This window comes from Ranitomeya variabilis, chromosome 2 (genome assembly GCF_051348905.1).
Source record: "Ranitomeya variabilis isolate aRanVar5 chromosome 2, aRanVar5.hap1, whole genome shotgun sequence".
In the NCBI taxonomy this organism is placed as follows: domain Eukaryota; kingdom Metazoa; phylum Chordata; class Amphibia; order Anura; family Dendrobatidae; genus Ranitomeya; species Ranitomeya variabilis.
Window position 1 is genome coordinate 77,732,958 of NC_135233.1, and position 17,922 is coordinate 77,750,879.

Here is a 17,922-nt window from a genome sequence, read left to right on the forward strand (position 1 = left end):
GACCAGAAGAGATTAAATCTCTCAACCCTATTTTCATTCAAAGCAATGCGATATTCATAATTTCTAGCGTCCTTGATCCTAGTGTACAGGTCTAGTAAGGACGAGGAGATGATAGCCTCACATTGAAAGAAATCAAACATCTTGCAGCTGTCAATACATGTAAAAGAAGTCTAATGGTTCTCACGGATATATTCTGTGGAAAGGCATTAAGTAAGACAATTTGAGGTTCTAATGGTAGAGTCATGCCAAAAATGTGTTTAACTAGAGTTTGAACATTAGTCCAGAAAATAATTATTAGGGAACAATCCCAAAATAGATGGAAAGCAGAACCTCTCATCTGGACACATCTCCAACACAAAGGAGATATAGATGGGTCTAGCTTATGTAGGGACTTTGGAGTATGATACCAGAAATGGAGGATCTTGTATTGGTTTTCTTTGTAAGTGATAAAAGAAGCCGTGATAGCTTTTCTTGACCAGGTATGTCGAAACTGAGCTTTTTATAACAAAGTAAAACCTTGGAGTTCAGTTTAAAGGTGATTGAAGACCCAGAGGTTCAATGAAAACAGATTAACTGTGTGTTTAACACAAACTGTCTGTCTTCCTTCAAATTTAGGCATGAAAACTATGTGTACGTTCTTGGGATGCCATTGCTGTTTTTGGGACTGAAATGCAGAACACATGTAGAAGGAGTCTCTTCCCTGGAAGTATATGTTATGGTCTGTTCACATCGAAGGCTTTACAGACGGTAGCTGAGCTTAGCTTGGGGGATCAATGTGTCCCAGTTGATGAGATTGCTTCTCTTTATTATGTCTTTTACTTTCAGTGCTCTTTTTATCTATATGTAGTAATGGCTGGAAGGAAAATGCTAATTATCAGAGAGTCTTTCTAGAAGTCCTGCCAACAATTTATATAGAAAAGCATAGTTGAGTATTCGTATTAACAAGCTGTACTAAAAAGACCTTTCTCAAGTTGCTAAAAGAATTTAGATTTTTTAACTACGGTATGTTTATTTTATTTCTTGTGTTGGGTAACAACTAGTGACTAATAGTATATCTGCTATTACATGTCTCACAAGAGCTGTCTCCCAGCATTCAGAGACGAATGAAGTGAAATCAATTTGGCATTGTAGATTTACTCTTCTTCAGAAGACAAATCTTGGGCAGAGTCTCTTTAAAGGGGTTCTCCTGTTTGCATGCACCACATTAGATGTGTCCTTTGGTAGTAGGTTGCCCAAGAAGTGTCCTTCCACAAGGACATGAAGACATAAATATACCATAATTTGTTTGGAAATTGGGCAATAAGTGTTTGATTTTCCTGCAGCACCAACACAATGGAAATTGGGCATTACGTAGTGCCCATTAAAATTAATAGGTTGTCTGCTTAATGCAAGAGAATAGTCCACCAAAGTTTTTGTAACTGGTTTCTACTCTGGCCAAGACATGAGGATCTTGAACAGAGAGAGGCCTCCTTGTATTAACATAATTCACTGACAAGTCCTAGCATGTGATAGGAATGTTGCTGATGAGAGTAATATCTGAAGATGGAGGCTGTTTTGGACATGTATATCTGTGTGTTTAGATAGGTAGGTTTTGCTGATCACAAGAAGTCTTCTGACTTTCAGGCTCCTGACTTTGTCAGGTTGACCATTAGTTGCTAAACGTGCATTGTGTTATGGATTTGAGTGCGTTTTGGATGAGTAGAACTATTTTCTTTTTATTTTTTTTGTTCAGTATGTGATTATATTTAATAGCGTAGCTACAAGATCAAAGCCAATTCCTTCTATCCTAAATGGGCCTTCTAGCTTCATTGCAAAGTGGTCTTCTGAAACAAGCAACAACTGGCTGCCTGAAATGTTGGAGACCAATGCTAGAATATAATCGAGTGTTGGTTGGACTTTCCAGGGACTGGAAAGTATATGAGACCTTCAGTGAAAAAGTGAGACCAGGCATACGATAGTACAGAATGTGCTGATGAACACTACAGAAGCTCTCAGCGGCTGTGCTTATGGATGGCTTTTGTATTTTTTTCTTGGTACCCCACACTGGAGAGCCATTGTATACATCATTGTATTTGTGCCAGTCATCAGTGTGAGGTTGGTACAGTCAATGCACAGATAGGTGTAGCAGGAGAGTCGACTGACGATTGGAACTTGTTCTTGGACAGAAACTTTTCTAAGCTTTGGGCTTCCTTTCTCGTTTTTTTCCTTTGACTAGAGACTGAGGTGAGGTGTTGTCAGAACACATAGGTTAGTTTGTCTGTCCCCTTAAAAATTCCTCCTATAGATTAACTCTAGAGCATGGAACAATTGAATCCAAGCTGTTCTTTTGGTTTTCAGCGGGGCTAATCTTGATGTGGCTACCTGCGGTGTCCAGATGGAATTGCATGGAAACCTTTTTGAAACAATCCTGTAGGCATACCTTAAAAATATGAATCTCAAATGCTGCAGATAATTTTTGCCAGAAACCCCATAGAACAGCAACACGTCTGCACCAAATCATGTAGATATTGCTGCACATCTAACATACCGCTTTGCAATTGTAGAAGGGGAAAAAAAGCAAAAAACAAAACACTGCTCTCGCCATCCATGCTAACGCTAGGCTGGTCCTCTGCCTTTCTCCGTAAAGTCTGACCTCCAGTGATGACGTCTCGTTCCATGTGACTGCCACCCCCTATGAAAGTCCATTCTATACACCAGGGATCCTTTGGCATTGCAGTTGTGAAACTACAATTCACAAGGTATCTCCACAGCCGTCTGACATCCTATAGCTGTCGGGCAATGCTGGGAGCTGTAGTTTGGGAACAGCCGGAGTGTCACACGCTGCTGATCCACACTGTACATGTGAGCAGAGCAGTTTTGTCAACATTCACAAATATTAGAGCAACAATGCTGGTGCTTGTGAGTACTGCTTCACTAATCCTAAAGCAAGGCGAAGGCGAATAAAGCGAATAGCGAGGCGAATAAGCCTCCTTACCTTGACAAGCCAGAGATGGTATGTCACTCTCTATAAGGAGAAGCCTTAGACCCCAGTCCAGAGCCTCTCACCTAGCCAAATCAGTTCTCATGCTTCGCACTGACGAGGGCCAACAGCCCGAAACACCGTGTCTGCGAATTGAGATACTGATTTGGCTTTTATCCTAAGTCATATTGCACGACTCGTTAAAGGGTTGATTGTGACTTGTGGGATCGCTACTTCCAACGGGTGGCGCTATAGAGTTTAAGTCCTCTTTTTCTCGGAAGAGGCAATTTGCATAATCCTAAAGCAAGCATTGGAGCAGTTCAAATGATGAATATTACATCATTTTATATTTTTCGTTTCTTAATCCGAAATTTTTTATTTGATCTTTGTAACCTGATTAATTGCCAGTTTTTGGCTTCAATTTATGCCACTAAATTAATTCTTTGGTAACTTGTAACTAAAGCGCGTTAAAGTTAGACTATTACATACAATTCTACTTTTTTTATGTAAACACATCAATGAAAAATATTTGAGAAGCTTTTAAATCAGAATAGTAACGGCAACTAGAATTTTTATTTAAATTGGTCCATGTGCAAAAATGAAGCGTCGTTATTGCAAATTTTTGTACAGATATCGGCAGAAATGTATTGGTTTTTTACCCTTTTTGTTTAACCCATCTTTAGAGCAGAAGTGCTGGGATTCTGCACTTGAAAACAGCAACGGGGTTTTATACATGAGGTTTTTTCAGGCTCCCAATAAAAGCTCTTAGAAGAGAAGTGCACCAAAAAATTCACATTTCAACAGCGTTTTTAAACACAGTGGCAAAGAGTGTTCATGAAGTCACATCCATTTTTCATGAACTGTTTTTAAAACTTGTCTGATTATCTGCACACAAAGAAAAAAAAACAGAACAGCATTTACGCTACATGGAGACATGTCCTCATGGTTTCTTTTCAGTATTTCATCCCTGTGTAGTCCATATCTGCTACTTAAACCTTTTGGGTGCATACGGGAGACCACAGATTCTGAGACTTTTGGAAGTTGGACTATTGAATTTTTGCCGAGACAAGGCACCTTGTGTAGCTGTGGCAAAATCTAGTGACTTTGTATAGTTCACTCTTGTATGTCTATTAATCTTAATGTGAAAAGTAGTCATTGCTTCCTAATGATATGACCTTGGGGAGAATTGGGATGTCATCTGTTGTCTTTTTACATTCAGATAGTGGAAAGCGATTATCTTGGATCTCGCTGTTCTTTGCCTTGTTTAGCACGATCTTGATAAATGTCTGCCATACAGCGATATTTGTAACATGTTGCTTTCATCTGCGGTCTCTTCTCGTTTGTTTTGTCTCTGTCCCTCTTAATAGAGAAGACATAGAGAACTGTTAATTTCCTGCTGTAGAATCTAATTGTTAAACAAATATTTCTGTAGAACGTTCTATGCATGGAATCCTGCCTGGCGAGCCTTACATAACTCTCATCAGACCTCATCACAAGCAAACGTGGGGATACCAGTACCTCTGAGTTAGTCATGTTATTTAAGCGGGAGGCGAATGTCGGAAGTATGGAGTTAGATTACTTTACTTAGACATCTTCATAAATCTATATATCATTGTTACTTATTCTGACTAATACACAAGAAATAGCAAAGAGACGTAAAGAGTAGCCTCTGTTTGCCGTGAATTATTTGTGGTGTAGGAGATATTCCAAGGTTAAAATATTCTCAACATACAGGGATTCGTAGTTAGAGCTAGCTTAGACCCATGGACAGAAATATATTGACTCTGGCCCCAGCTTTAAAAATATTATTAATCCCTAACTCCTTCCTGACGGAGTCAATTTTTTGTTTTTGTGCATTAGTTTTTTCCACTTAAAGGGTTTGTCCCCTACTAATACAACCAGTTCTTGAGCAAAATGTTTGACCTCAAAATTATAAGGCCTACACTCGCCACCCATGCCGGTGCTGTTCCTGTGATGTTGGCACTCGTCCCTGGGGCTGTCGTGCGGTGTTGTGACACGTGACGCCGTTGCTCACTCAGCGCTGGTCCCACTTATCCCGCCTTCAGACAAAACGAATATGAACAGGAAGTCCGGGCTGCAGCTGAACTTGGACTTTCTCTTCATGCTCAATTCGACAGGAGGCAGGGACCGTGATGTTAGCGCTGGATGGGATCCGGCGTTGCGTGTCACAACACCGCACGAGAGCCCCGGGGAGAGCAAGTGCCGACCCTGCAGAAATGGCGCCAGCACAGCAGGTGAGTATAGGCTTTATTATTTGTATTTTGCATGTTGAGCTGTACTTTTTATTGATCGAATTATCGATAATACAATAATATCACAATATTTTGATCGCTTCTTACTGCATTTTTTTGAATGAGCGACAACAACCAAAATAAACCTGCCATTTTGGCCTTTTGATTTTTTTGGGGCGCTGCTCTTACAGGGTAATTTTATATTTTCATTGGCCATCCTTACAGACATATTTATTTTTGATATTTAGGGTATAAGGGAAGGTTTAAAACTTAAAATTGTATTTAAATTTTTTTTTTATTTTTCAGTTTTTCACTGGACCTAAACCTGCAATTAAACCCTGGCTTGTAATGTACTACATGCTTCAATACTTCAGTATTGCAGTATACAGTGAAGTTAACAATCTCCTATAGGCTGTGCTTCATTTGAGTACAAAGATAGTGTCATACTCTACATCTTCCGTACTTTTTTTTTATTATTTAATTTATTAATTTTCATAGAAGTTTAGACAACTTTTTGTAAATATTAATAACATAAATACAGTATATGTTATGCTCTTCAACAGGAGTGGGTAATTTAATTTTCCGGAGGGGTCACATAAGAGACCGTTACAGTTGTGGAGGGCTCAAGCAATACGCTGAAATTGATTCTGTTAAATATTATCATTAATATATTCTTTTAGATTTTGATATTAATTTTATAGCTTATTTTTGAGCAGATCAAAACCATATAATTTACTGATTTTTATAAAATATGTAAAAAAGCAGTAAATCAACAAGTATGATCAACAGTACTATGTCCCTACATCTCCTCACAAAGTGCACTGGACCCTTCTGCCTCCCATTTACAGTATGATGATCCCCAGCCCCATACACGGTATGCGTCCCCCAAAAACTATGACACCAGAAACATCATGATGGCTTTCACAAAGTATGAATGCCCGAACACACTCCTCAAGCTTTATGAGCCCTCCACCATAGTATAATCACCAACAGCCCCAACACAATATGGGCGCCCCCATAGTCTCCCAAAAAGTATGATCCCACACACAGAATGATGATACCCATGCTGTATGATCCCCTACAGCTCCCTATACAAAATGATGATCCTCTGAGATATTCCCTCACAGCTCCCCAAAACAGAATGATCCCCACAGTACTATTGCACCACAGCCCGCAACACATTATGATGTCCATATGATGCGCGCAAACACAGTGATGACCACACACATTCTCCCTATAAGTTCTTGCCAAAAAAAACAAACATTACTCACCTCGCCATCATTTTGCAGCGAGCTACTTCTGTTTTTGCGCTGTACACTAAGGCTCCACAGCAGGCGCAATATTATGACACTATTGCGCCTTCTGCGATGACACACTCAGTTGCACAGGCAGAATGGTGGAAGGAGCAGCTGACTGCTCCTCCGCCAAAATGTTCACTGGTCTCTGCAACCCGAGGATACAGATACTGGTCATACTGAGACGTTGGACATAGGTGCGAAGGGCGGCCGCGACGTGCGACCTGATAGACACTACATCCAGCCCTCTTGTTGTCTTATTCCACAGGCCGGATAGAAACATCCAGGTCCGCCCCACAGGCCGTTCTTGGCCCAGGTCTGCCCTAAGACTATTATCTATACAACATACAGTGATGTTACCATTTTACTACATTATGTATGTTATTATTGGCCATTTATGGCTTACCGCCTCCACATCACGGGCAAGATAAACTCCAAATGTATCCATAGCATTTTATGGATCTGACAATATACCATAAAGACGTGGGCTGTAAATTCTGATATGTATGGAGTTGAAAGTCAGAGGGTAATTCATTCAGTTGTATACATCAAAGCTATCTGTTCTGCATATATGCCGGAAGTTTCTCTCACAGTTTGCACCATACATATGACTTACTGTAATTGATTCCTCTAAAACTGGCTGTATGAACACAGCTTTGAATGACGCCACTAGTAATGAGCTTTCATATTTTTGCCCTTATTCCATGTGTCTTTGATAACAAATTGATTGTTTCCAGCCAAAAGAAGCCTCCAAATGCTTCTAAATTGTGTAAAATGTAGTTAGTCACTACCAGTGCCTGTAGCCATCTGTATTCAAAACCTTTGTCTGAATTCTTGTGACCCAAAACCCCTGATAATACATTAAGCATCCAGTGATTAAGAATATATTAATATTTATCAGTTCTAATGCACTGACTTTTCACCAGTGCTGTATAGGCGTGCACGTACAGCTGGATTCCTAGTATTTCCATCAGCAGGAAACACTAAGATATAGGGGGTTTTAGCACTGATATTGGTGATATTGCTGTGTAGGTTCTAAAACAACCTAGCGTTGAAGTAGATTGGGCGCTTGCCCCCAATACACTTCCAATCTAATTTGTTAATGACAACAAAGCTTGGTTTCTCAGCACTGCCACATCAGATTGCTACGAGACAGATGTCCTCTTTATTGTACTACAAGGACCTCCTGTGTACAGTCCTTTCTCTAGTTTCAGTAGTAAAATCTTCCTGACAATTTTAAGATACGTATGCATGTATGTCTGTGAATATATATATATATAGTATGTGTGTGTATTGTTATATACACCGGTGTGTATGTGTGTATATATATATATATATATATATATATATATATAGTGGCTTGCGAAAGTATTCAGAATTAAACCCTCCATTAAAAAAATGTTTGTAATCCAATTTTGTAATGTTTGTAATCTGATTAAATTTATGCGATCAAATAACTAAAATTTGGCATGTGCATATGTATTCACCTCTTTTGCGATTTAAGCCTTTAAAAATTTCTGGTGCAAGCAAGTCCCTTCACAAGTCAGATGCTTAGTAAACCTGTGTGCAGTGTAAGTGTCACCTGGTCGGTCGGTATATATATATATATATATATATATATATATATATATATATATATATATATACATAAACCTTTACTGAAAGGCCACAGAGGCTGCAACACCATAGAGCAAGAGCCACCACTAACCCAACACCATGAAGACCGAGGAGATCTCCAGACAAGTCAGGGTCAAAGATGTTGAGAAGACAAGTCAGGGTTGGGTTATATAAAAAAAAATAAATCACTATCTGTGATGATATATATATAATTAATCACCTATGAAGAACATTAGTAAACAAAAAATCAATATATATGTCTATTTATGTATTTTTTTGTTTACTAATGTTCTTCAGAGGTGACAAACTTTAACCCCTTAACGACCGCCGATACGCCTTTTAACGGCGGCCGCTAAGGGTACTTAAACCACAGTGCCGTTAATTAACGGCGCTGTGGAAAAAGTGAATAGCGCCCCTCAGAGTCGGATTTTCTCTGGGGTCTCGGTTGCCGAGGGTAGCCGAGACCCCAGAGAACATGATTCGGGGGGTTTTTACCGACCCCCGAGTTGCGATCGCCGGTAATTAACCGTTTACCGGCGGTCGCAACAAAAAAAAAAAAAAAACGCGATTTGCCTTTTAATTTCTCTGTCCTCCGATGTGATCGCACATCGGAGGACAGAGAAATAGGGTCCCCGATAGCCCCCCAATACTCACCTATCTCCCCCGGTGCTCCTCGTGGCTCCCGATGGGCGCCGCCATCTTTTTTCCGGGAAGATCTTTGGGGTCTCGGCTGCCGGGGGTAGCCGAGACCCCAAAGAACATTATCGGGGTCGGTTTGCACCGACCCCTGTTTTGCGATCGCCGGTAATTAACAGTTTACCGGCGACCGCAAAAAAAAAAAAAAAAGCGATCTGTAATTCTCTGTCCTCTGATGTGATCATACATCAGAGGACAGAGAAATAGGGGGATTCGGGGACCCTATAATACTCACCCGGTGTCCCTGGGTCCTCCTGTGTCTCCTCTTGCCGGCTTCTTCGTCGGGAAAGAAAATGGCGGGCGCATGCGCAGTGCGCCCGCCATCTGCTGCCATCTGCCGGCCGGCAGGAGAGACGAGTTGGGGCTAAAATTAGGGTTAGGGTTAGAGTTAGGGCTAGGGTTAGAGTTAGGGTTAGGGTTAGAGTTAGGGTTAGGGATAGAGTTAGGGTTAGGGTTAGGGTTGGGGCTAAATTTAGGGTTAGGGTTAGGCTACTTTCACACTAGCGTTTTTTGGCTTCCGTCGCAATGCGTCGTTGGAGAAAAAACGCATCCTGCAAAAGTGCTTGCAGGATGTGTTTTTTTCTCCATTGGCTTGCATTAGCGACGGATTGCCACATGTCGCATCCGTCGTGCGACGGATGCGTCGTGCTTTGGCGGACCGTCGGCACAAAAAAAGCTACATGTAACTTTTTTGTGCGACGTGTCCGCCATTTCCGACCGCGCATGCGCGGCCGGAACTCCGCCCCCGCCTCCCGCACCTCACAATGGGGCAGCGGATGCGTTGAAAAAACAGCATCCGCTGCACCCGTTGTGTGGCGCTTACAACGCTAGCGTCGGTACGTCGGCCCGACACACTGCGATGGGCCGAGTACGACGCTAGTGTAAAAGTAGCCTTAGGCTTCTTTCACACTTGCGTCGGTACGGGGCGGTCGCAAATTGTGAAAATTGTGCACAACGGATGCAGTTTTTCAACGCATCCGCTGCCCAGTCTATGTCCTGGGGAGGAGGGGGCAGAGTTACGGCCACGCATGCGTGGAAATGGCGGACGCGACGTACAAAAAAAAGGTTACATTGAACTTTTTTTGTGACGACGGGGCTAAAGTTATGGTTAGGGTTGGGGCTAAAGTTAGGGTTAGGGTTGGGGCTAAAGTTAGGGTTAGAGTTGGGATTAGGGTTTGGATTAGGGTTGGGATTAGGGTTACGTTTGGGATTAGGGTTGGGATTAGGGTTACGTTTGGGATTAGGTTTAGGGGTGTGTTGGATTTAGGGTTTTGATTAGGGTTATGGTTAGGGTTGAGATTAGGGCTGTTTTGGGGTTAGGGTTGTGATTATCGTTAGGGTTGTGATTAGGATTATGGATCGGGTTAAGATTAGGGTTAGGGGTGTGTTGGAGTTAGGGTTGGAGTTATAATTTGGGGGTTTCCACTGTTTAGGTACATCAGGGGGTCTCCAAACACGACAGCCAATTTTGCGCTAAAAAAGTCAAATGGTGCTCCCTCCCTTCTGAGCTCTGCCGTGCGCCCAAACAGTGGTTTACCCCCACATATGGGGCATCAGCGTACTCGGGATAAATTGGACAACAACTTTTGGGGTCCAATTTCTCCTGTTACCCTTGTGAAAATAAAAACTTGGGGGCTAAAAATCTTTTTTGTGGGAAAAAAAAATATTTTTTTATTTTCACTACTCTGCATTATAAACTTCTGTGAAGCATTTGAGCATTCAAAGTTCTCACCACATATCTAGATAAGTTCCTTAGGGGGTCTAGTTTCCAAAATTTGGTCACTTGTGGGGGGTTTCTACTGTTTAGGTACATTAGGGGTCTGCAAACGCAACATAACGCCCGCAGACAATTCTATCAAAGTCTGCATTCCAAAATGGCGCTCCTTCCCTTCCGAGCTCTGCCGTGCGCCCAAACAGTGGTTTACCCCCACATATGGGGTACCAGCATACTCAGGACAAATTGGACAACAACTTTTGGGGTCCAATTTCTCTTGTTACCCTTGTGAAAATAAAAACTTGGGGGCTAAAAAATCTTTATTGTTAAAAAAAAATAGTTTTTATTTTCACGACTCTGCATTATAAACTTCTGTGATGCACTTGGGCATTCAAAGTTCTCACTACACATCTAGATAAGTTCCATGGGGGGTCTAGTTTCCAAAATGGGGTCACTTTTGGGGGGTTTCTACTGTTTAGGCACATCAGGGGCTCTCCAAACGCGACATGGCGTCCGATCTCAATTCCAGTCAATTTTGCATTGAAAAGTCAAATGGCGCTCCTTTACTTCCGAGCTCAGCCATGCGCCCAAACAGTGGTTTACTCCACATATGGGATGTCGGCGTACTGAAGACAAATTGTACAACAACTTCTAGGGTCCATTTTCTCCTGTTACCCTTGGTAAAATAAAAATTTGGAGGCAAAAAGATCGTTTTTGTAGAAAAAATGCGATTTTTTTTATTTTCACGGCTCTACGTTATAAACTTCTGTGAAGCACCTGGGGGGTTAAAGTGCTCACCACACATCTAGATAAGTTCCTTAAGGGGTCTAGTTTCCAAAATGGTGTCATTTGTGGGGGGTCTCCACTGTTTAGGCACATCAGCGGCTCTCCAAACGTGACATGGCATCCGATCTCAATTCCAGCCAATTCTGCATTGAAAAAGTCAAACGGTGTTCCTTCACTTCCAAGCTCTGCGGTGCGCCCAAACAGTGGTTTACCTCCACATATGGGGTATCGACGTACTCAGGAGAAATTGCACAACAACTTTTGTGGTCTAATTTCTCCTGTTACCCTTGTGAAAATAAGAATTTGTGGGCGAAAAAATCATTTTTGTGAAAACAAATGCGATTTTTTATTTTCACGGCTCTACGTTATAAACTTCTGTGAAGCACTTGGGGATTCAAAGTGCTCACCACACATCTAGATAAGTTCCTTAAGGGGTCTAGTTTCCAAAATGGTATCACTTGTGGGGGGTTTCCACTGTTTAGGCACATTAGGGGCTCTCCAAACGCGACATGGCGTCTGATCTCAATTCCAGCCAATTCTGCATTGAAAAAGTCAAACGGTGCTCCTTCACTTCCAAGCTCTGCGGTGCGCCCAAACAGTGGTTTACCTCCACATATGGGGTATCGGCGTACTCAGGAAAAATTGCACAACAAAATTTGTGGTTAAATTTCTGTTTTTACACTTGTGAAAATTAAAAAAAATGGTTCTGAAGTAAAATGTTTGCAAAAAAAAGATAAATGTTCATTTTTTCCTTCCACATTGTTTCAGTTCCTGTGAAGTACGTAAAGGGTTAATAAACTTCTTGAATGTGGTTTTGAGCAGCTTGAGCGGTGCAGTTTTTAGAATGGTGTCACACTTGGTTATTTTCTATCATATAGACCCCTCAAAATGACTTCAAAGGTGATGTGGTCTCTATTATTCTCTCCTTATAACTCCCTAACAAAAAAAAAAATTGTTTCCAAAATTGTGCTGATGTAAAGTAGACATGTGGGAAATGTTATTTATTAACTATTTTTTGTGACATATCTCTCTGATTTAAGGGCATAAAAATACAAAGTTTGAAAATTGCAAAATTTTAAAAATTTTCGCCATATTTCCATTTTTTTCATAAATAATCGCAAGTAATATCGAAGAAATTTTACCACTAACTTGAAGTACAATATGTCACGAAAAGACGTTCTCAGAATCAGCGGGATCTGATAAAGCGTTCCAGAGTTATAACCTCTTAAAGTGACAGTGGTCAGAATTGTAAAAATTGGCTCGGTCATTAAGTACCAAATTGGCTCTGTCACTAAGGGGTTAAAGGTGCTACAAATATACTTTAGTATGTTGTTTATGACCGTGGTAATTGTGGTAATTTGTGACAATGGTGGCTGTATACATATTTATTTTCTCAGAGTTAAGCCTGGCTGCTTTTAAACGGAACAAAAGAAAACTGGAACTGGCTGAAAAGGTGGAAACGGATCACATCCAAGTAAAGAAAAGAAGACAATCAAGTGAAAAGGTTGGTTTTATTTTGATGTATTTAATGGCAGCTACCCATTTCTGGTACGTTCATCCAGTGTGTTCAGATGCAGTAATTTATCTCTTCAGAGAGGATGAGGGCTAGAACTCGTACTAGTACTAGCTATAGGACGTAGCAATCCTAAAAGCACTAGAGTTCTAGTCCTCGTCCTCTCTGAAGAGACAGTTTGCATATTTCCCAGAGGAGCATTGCACCTTAAAGGCCCCGTCTCACACAGCGACGCTGCAGCGATACAGACAACGATGCTGATCGCTGCAGCGTCGCTGTGTGGTCGCTGTGTGGTCGCTGGGGAGCTGTCACACAGACCGCTCTCCAGCGACCAACGATCAGGGGAACGACTTCGGCATCGTTGAAACTGTCTTCAACGATGCCGAAGTCCCCCTGCAGCAACCGGGTAACCAGGGTAAACATCGGGTTACTAAGCGCAGGGCCGCGCTTAGTAACCCGATGTTTACCCTGGTTACCAAAAAAAACAAACACTACATACTCACCATCTGTTGCCCGTCAGGTCCCTTGCCGTCCGCTTCCCGCTCTGACTGTCTGCCGCCGTACAGTGAGAGCAGAGCGCAGCGGTGACGTCACTGCTGTGCTCTCACTTTACGGCGGCTCAGTCAGAGCAGGAAGCAGACGCCAAGGGACCTGACGGGCAACAGATGGTGAGTATGTACTGTTTGGTTTTTTTTACATTTACGCTGGTAACCAGGGTAAACATCGGGTTACTAAGCGCGGCCCTGCGCTTAGTAACCCGATGTTTACCCTGGTTACCAGTGAAGACATCGCTGGATCGGTGTCACACACACCGATTCAGCGATGTCAGCGGGACCTCAACGACCAAAAAAAGGTCCAGGCCATTCCGACACGACCAGCGATCTCACAGCAGGGGCCTGGTACGTGTCACACATAGCGAGATCGCTACTGAGGTCGCTGTTGCGTCACAAAACTAGTGACTCAGCAGCGATCTCGCTATGTGAGACGGGGCCTTTAGTCTCCTCACCTTGACATGTTAGACTTGACTTGTCGTCAATAATGCAGAGCAGTCTACAGACGGGCCCCATTGTTAAAACCTGTAAAATTATCACTAAATAATCACATCTGGAGCTGTATGGTAGATTAGAAAAAAAACACAGATTACTCAAGGCAGCGGGAATATAAGGAGAACTTGCCACTTTTGACCTGGTGACACTTTAAGAGATGGCATATAATTTCAGTGTTCTGCCTCCACTTCGTGAGATGACCCTACCTCTTTAATAAAGTGATCATTTATAATGAAGCGCAGAACGCTCATAGTTTATATTGGGACACTTGTTTGTATGTTCCTCTAATATCAGCAGTGCTGAATTTCCTCCAAGTTGTATTACTCGTAGGTATTGGAAAAGCTCTTTCCAGCTGCGCTGCTAGTTATGTGTTGTGTAGGAACAAAGTAGATTTTTTTTTTTCCATTTTGGGTTGAATTTATGATAAACATCAATAGTCGGTCCTTTGTTATCTTCGCTCCAATGCTTTTGGCAGCAAACAAAATGATATTTTACAGAACCATCTGGCAATAATAGTGATATCGGCTATATAACTTTTTGTGGATTTTTGTGATCTCATAAATATTTATGTAAATTTTTCTCTGCACCACAAAGTTTAAAGTGATATTTGAAGGCAATCTACCGGAAGGATCAACACTCCTAAGACATCTATATGGGTATGTAGGGCGTAGGAAGTTGAATAAAATGATACCTTGATATCTGGGGTCCGATATCTTATTCCAGAGAAATCCGTGTGTTTTCTTAAAAATGTAAACGAGCTGTTCGGATCTATGGACCAGACATAGATCTCCCAGAGAGTCTGTATCCAGAGCTTATTTTCAATTAAAAGGGGTTTTACCAGTGTGAGACACGTAATGACTGACACTTTGCTCTCCTGATGTCACTGCAATGCCGATTGTCATTGTAACTAATATAGTACAGGAGAAGTTGAGCTTTGTTTCATTACAAACATATTTGCAGCTGTAGCTCTTCTATTAGGCCTGTTGCACACTTTCAGTGTTTGATGAAGTTTTTACGTCAGTATTTGTAAGCCAAAATCATGAGTGGAACAGTTAACAGGAAAAGTATAATAGAAACGCACTCACAACTTCTGAATTTTTTACCATCTCCTGATTAGTGCTGTCAGTCCTGCTGCAGAGCTGTGCTTCATTGCAACAGCAGTCAGTGGGGTGGGACAGTACAAGGCTGACAGCAGTATGAAATGGAAGGTGCAGCTTCAGATGTTTGTAATGAAACAAAGCTCTGTTGTCCTGTCCCTCCCCCCACACTGACTGCCTGTGAGCTAAAAGCAAAAGAAGTGTTAGTTGTAAGCTCTGCAGTGAGATCAGCCCCCCGAGGAAACTCAGTACGCGAAACGCGCGTCGGGGCTCGTGGTGGACATAGTCAGCATTGAACCACACATGGGTAAGCAACACTTATGGCTCTCTGCATAGATGTTTTTTCACTTGAAATGGGCTAAGTGCAATATGGGAGAGTAGCTATAGGAGTGGTTAGTTGGTCCTTACTTTCATTAAGTAACCTGATATTGGTCCGGACAGGGCTAACTGTGCTCACCGCTGACAGCTCCAACACTTCTTTTTATGCCCTATATTACCTAGCATTATATTTTGTGATGTTTTTGGTTGCACCTTCACATATATTAATGTGCGTTCTCCCGCTGAATGTGTCCATCCTATTCGTCTATCGACCCTCACCATTTACAATTATTTAAATATTGTTGTTTTTTAAATATTGTATTATGCTAATAAAATGTATACTTTTTTACTAAAATTGATGGCGTTATGTCTATTATGGGGCATCATGCTCCGGATGTGCTTATAGGATTATATTAATGTGGGAGTTTGCCCCTCCTCCACCCTTGTAAGTGCTGTGGGCACTTTTTGTAGAAGGGATTGTTATACATATGAATGTATCCGCAAGGTCGGTCTTTGTCAAAAAGTGAGATCAGGAAAGCAGACTGTCAGTCATTACATATCTCGCACTGGTGACACCCTCTTTCATTTAAAATACGCTCTGGAGGCAGGTTCTCTGGAAGATCTATGTCCTGACCATAGATCTTAACAGCTCATTTAATTTCTCTGAAATAAGTGGAAATTAATATATCAAATTTACAATCTAATATCTCCATAATGGAGACAAGAAATATATACAAAAAATACATTTTATTCAGATTTTCAAACACTTCATCATGATGAGACCAGTATGGCACCTAAAATATGGTGAAAGGTCCTCTTTAATGAAATTGGCACATTTTACTCCTGTGTCCTTTTAATCAAGACTGGCTTATAAATCGCCAGTCTTGATTAATTTTCCCCTATAATCTTTTAGTTGGGTGCTCCCTCCTGTAGACCTTTTACTTTCAAGCAGTTATGAAAACGTTTTATACTTTATTTTAATTGGCGACAGTAGTTTGTCTTTCTCCTCATATAAAATATAACATTGTGGTCTGTTGGAAACATGCACGGAGCCAATAATCGGAAGAAAAATGGGCATCACATGGGGTGTACTATAGGTCAAGCCGCTCACTGTGTTCTTTCTCCATGATTGGCTTCTGGAGGGGATTTTAACATTTTATACAGTTAATATAAACATTTGCTTCCTATGTTTCGTCTTGATTTTAGTCTTGGGGAAATTTGAAATCGATTTTGCAAGTACTGTCTGTGTTAAACAGACTTGGGAAATGAATGTAGGAGCCGTAACGATTTTTACTGCACGGTTTATTTCCATTCCTTTGGTTTTATTTGCTAGCATGTTGTGTAATTTTGTTTTACGGCGTCTAGTTAAGTACAGCACAGAGCGTATGATGCAACAGACATTTTGTACAATTTAGTTGCAAGATGGAGTCGGAGATGTTAAAGTTTAATAACGGTTTTGCGGCTGGAGGTGTCTACAACTCACTTTATAGGAATGTAATTCTGTTCTGTCCAATATCAAACTGTTATGCCGTAAAAAGGAAAGTCTCAACTGTTCAAGGCTTCAAAGACGACCATGGATATTCTGCAGAATCTGAAACCAAGGATTAAAGGTTTATCTCAGTTTATTTAGAAAAAGTTATGGTTGTAATAATTTGTACTGTCACCCAGCATTAAATGGGTGACCCGGGACTTTGGTTATTTTTTGCTATGGGGTTTTCCACTGCTAGGACAACCCCTTCTTGATCAAAATGTTTGACCCCCATAAAATAATAATGCCTATACTCACTGCAGTTCAGTTGTTGTGACACCGGCGCCCAGTCAGTGCTGGTATCATTGTTCCCATCTTCGCACAAATCAAACGTGAAGAGGAAGTCCGGGCTGCAGCTGATCTCTGACTTCATCTACATGCTCTATTTGACAGGAGGCGGAGACAGTGGTGCTGGCGCTGATGGTGCTCCGGCGTCACTTGTCACAACGGGTGCCTCGGGAGAGCAAGTGCTGCCACCGCGGGAACAGCGCCAGCACAGGAGATGAATATAAGCCTTATTATTTTATCGGGACCAAGCGAGATGTATGACAAGAAGTTCTCCACGTAGTGGACAACTTCTTTAAGAACTTATATCCAGGTAGCTGCTAATTACCTTGCTTTTCCACCAGACAACCATCTCTGCCAGCGCAGACCTCTCCTGCACCCTATTGTCCTTCTTCCAGTGATGTCAAGTCAACAAAGCAGCGTCTTCTCTTCTGCTTTATTCGGTCAACAGTTCGTGACTGCCGATGTCATTCTGATATGCAGTGAAAAGTCGTCTGTCAATCTGCTGGTAGATGGCTGTCCATCAGCATGACATTGGCAGTGACACCCCAGCAAAAAACAGACCGGAAGAAGAGACGTGAACTGAAGCAGGAGAATCAACACTTAAGTCGGCAGTAGAGTTGAGCGACTTTTACTTTTTTCGGTTGCGAAACCCGACTTTGTCAAAAGTCGGGTCGGGTGAAATCGGCTGATTATTGCGAAAAGTCGGGGATCCGACTGAAACACGAAACCCAATGCAATTCAATGGGGAAGCAAAGTCAGCAGTGAGTGGAGGACAGGAAAACACCTACAGTGCCCATTTTAATGCCAAAAACA

General features: G+C 41.7%; 1 protein-coding gene across 4 annotated transcripts in view; it reads left to right on the forward strand.

Annotated features, from left to right (window-relative positions):
• Positions 1–17,922, forward strand: part of TASP1 (taspase 1) — a 224,660-nt gene that overhangs the window by 73,494 nt on the left and 133,244 nt on the right. For all 4 annotated transcript variants that reach the window (XM_077282571.1, XM_077282568.1, XM_077282569.1 and 1 more), the window contains one exon: positions 12,717–12,823. In XM_077282571.1, the coding sequence (XP_077138686.1) occupies positions 12,717–12,823 (107 nt within the window). The remainder of the gene's footprint in view (positions 1–12,716; positions 12,824–17,922) is intronic.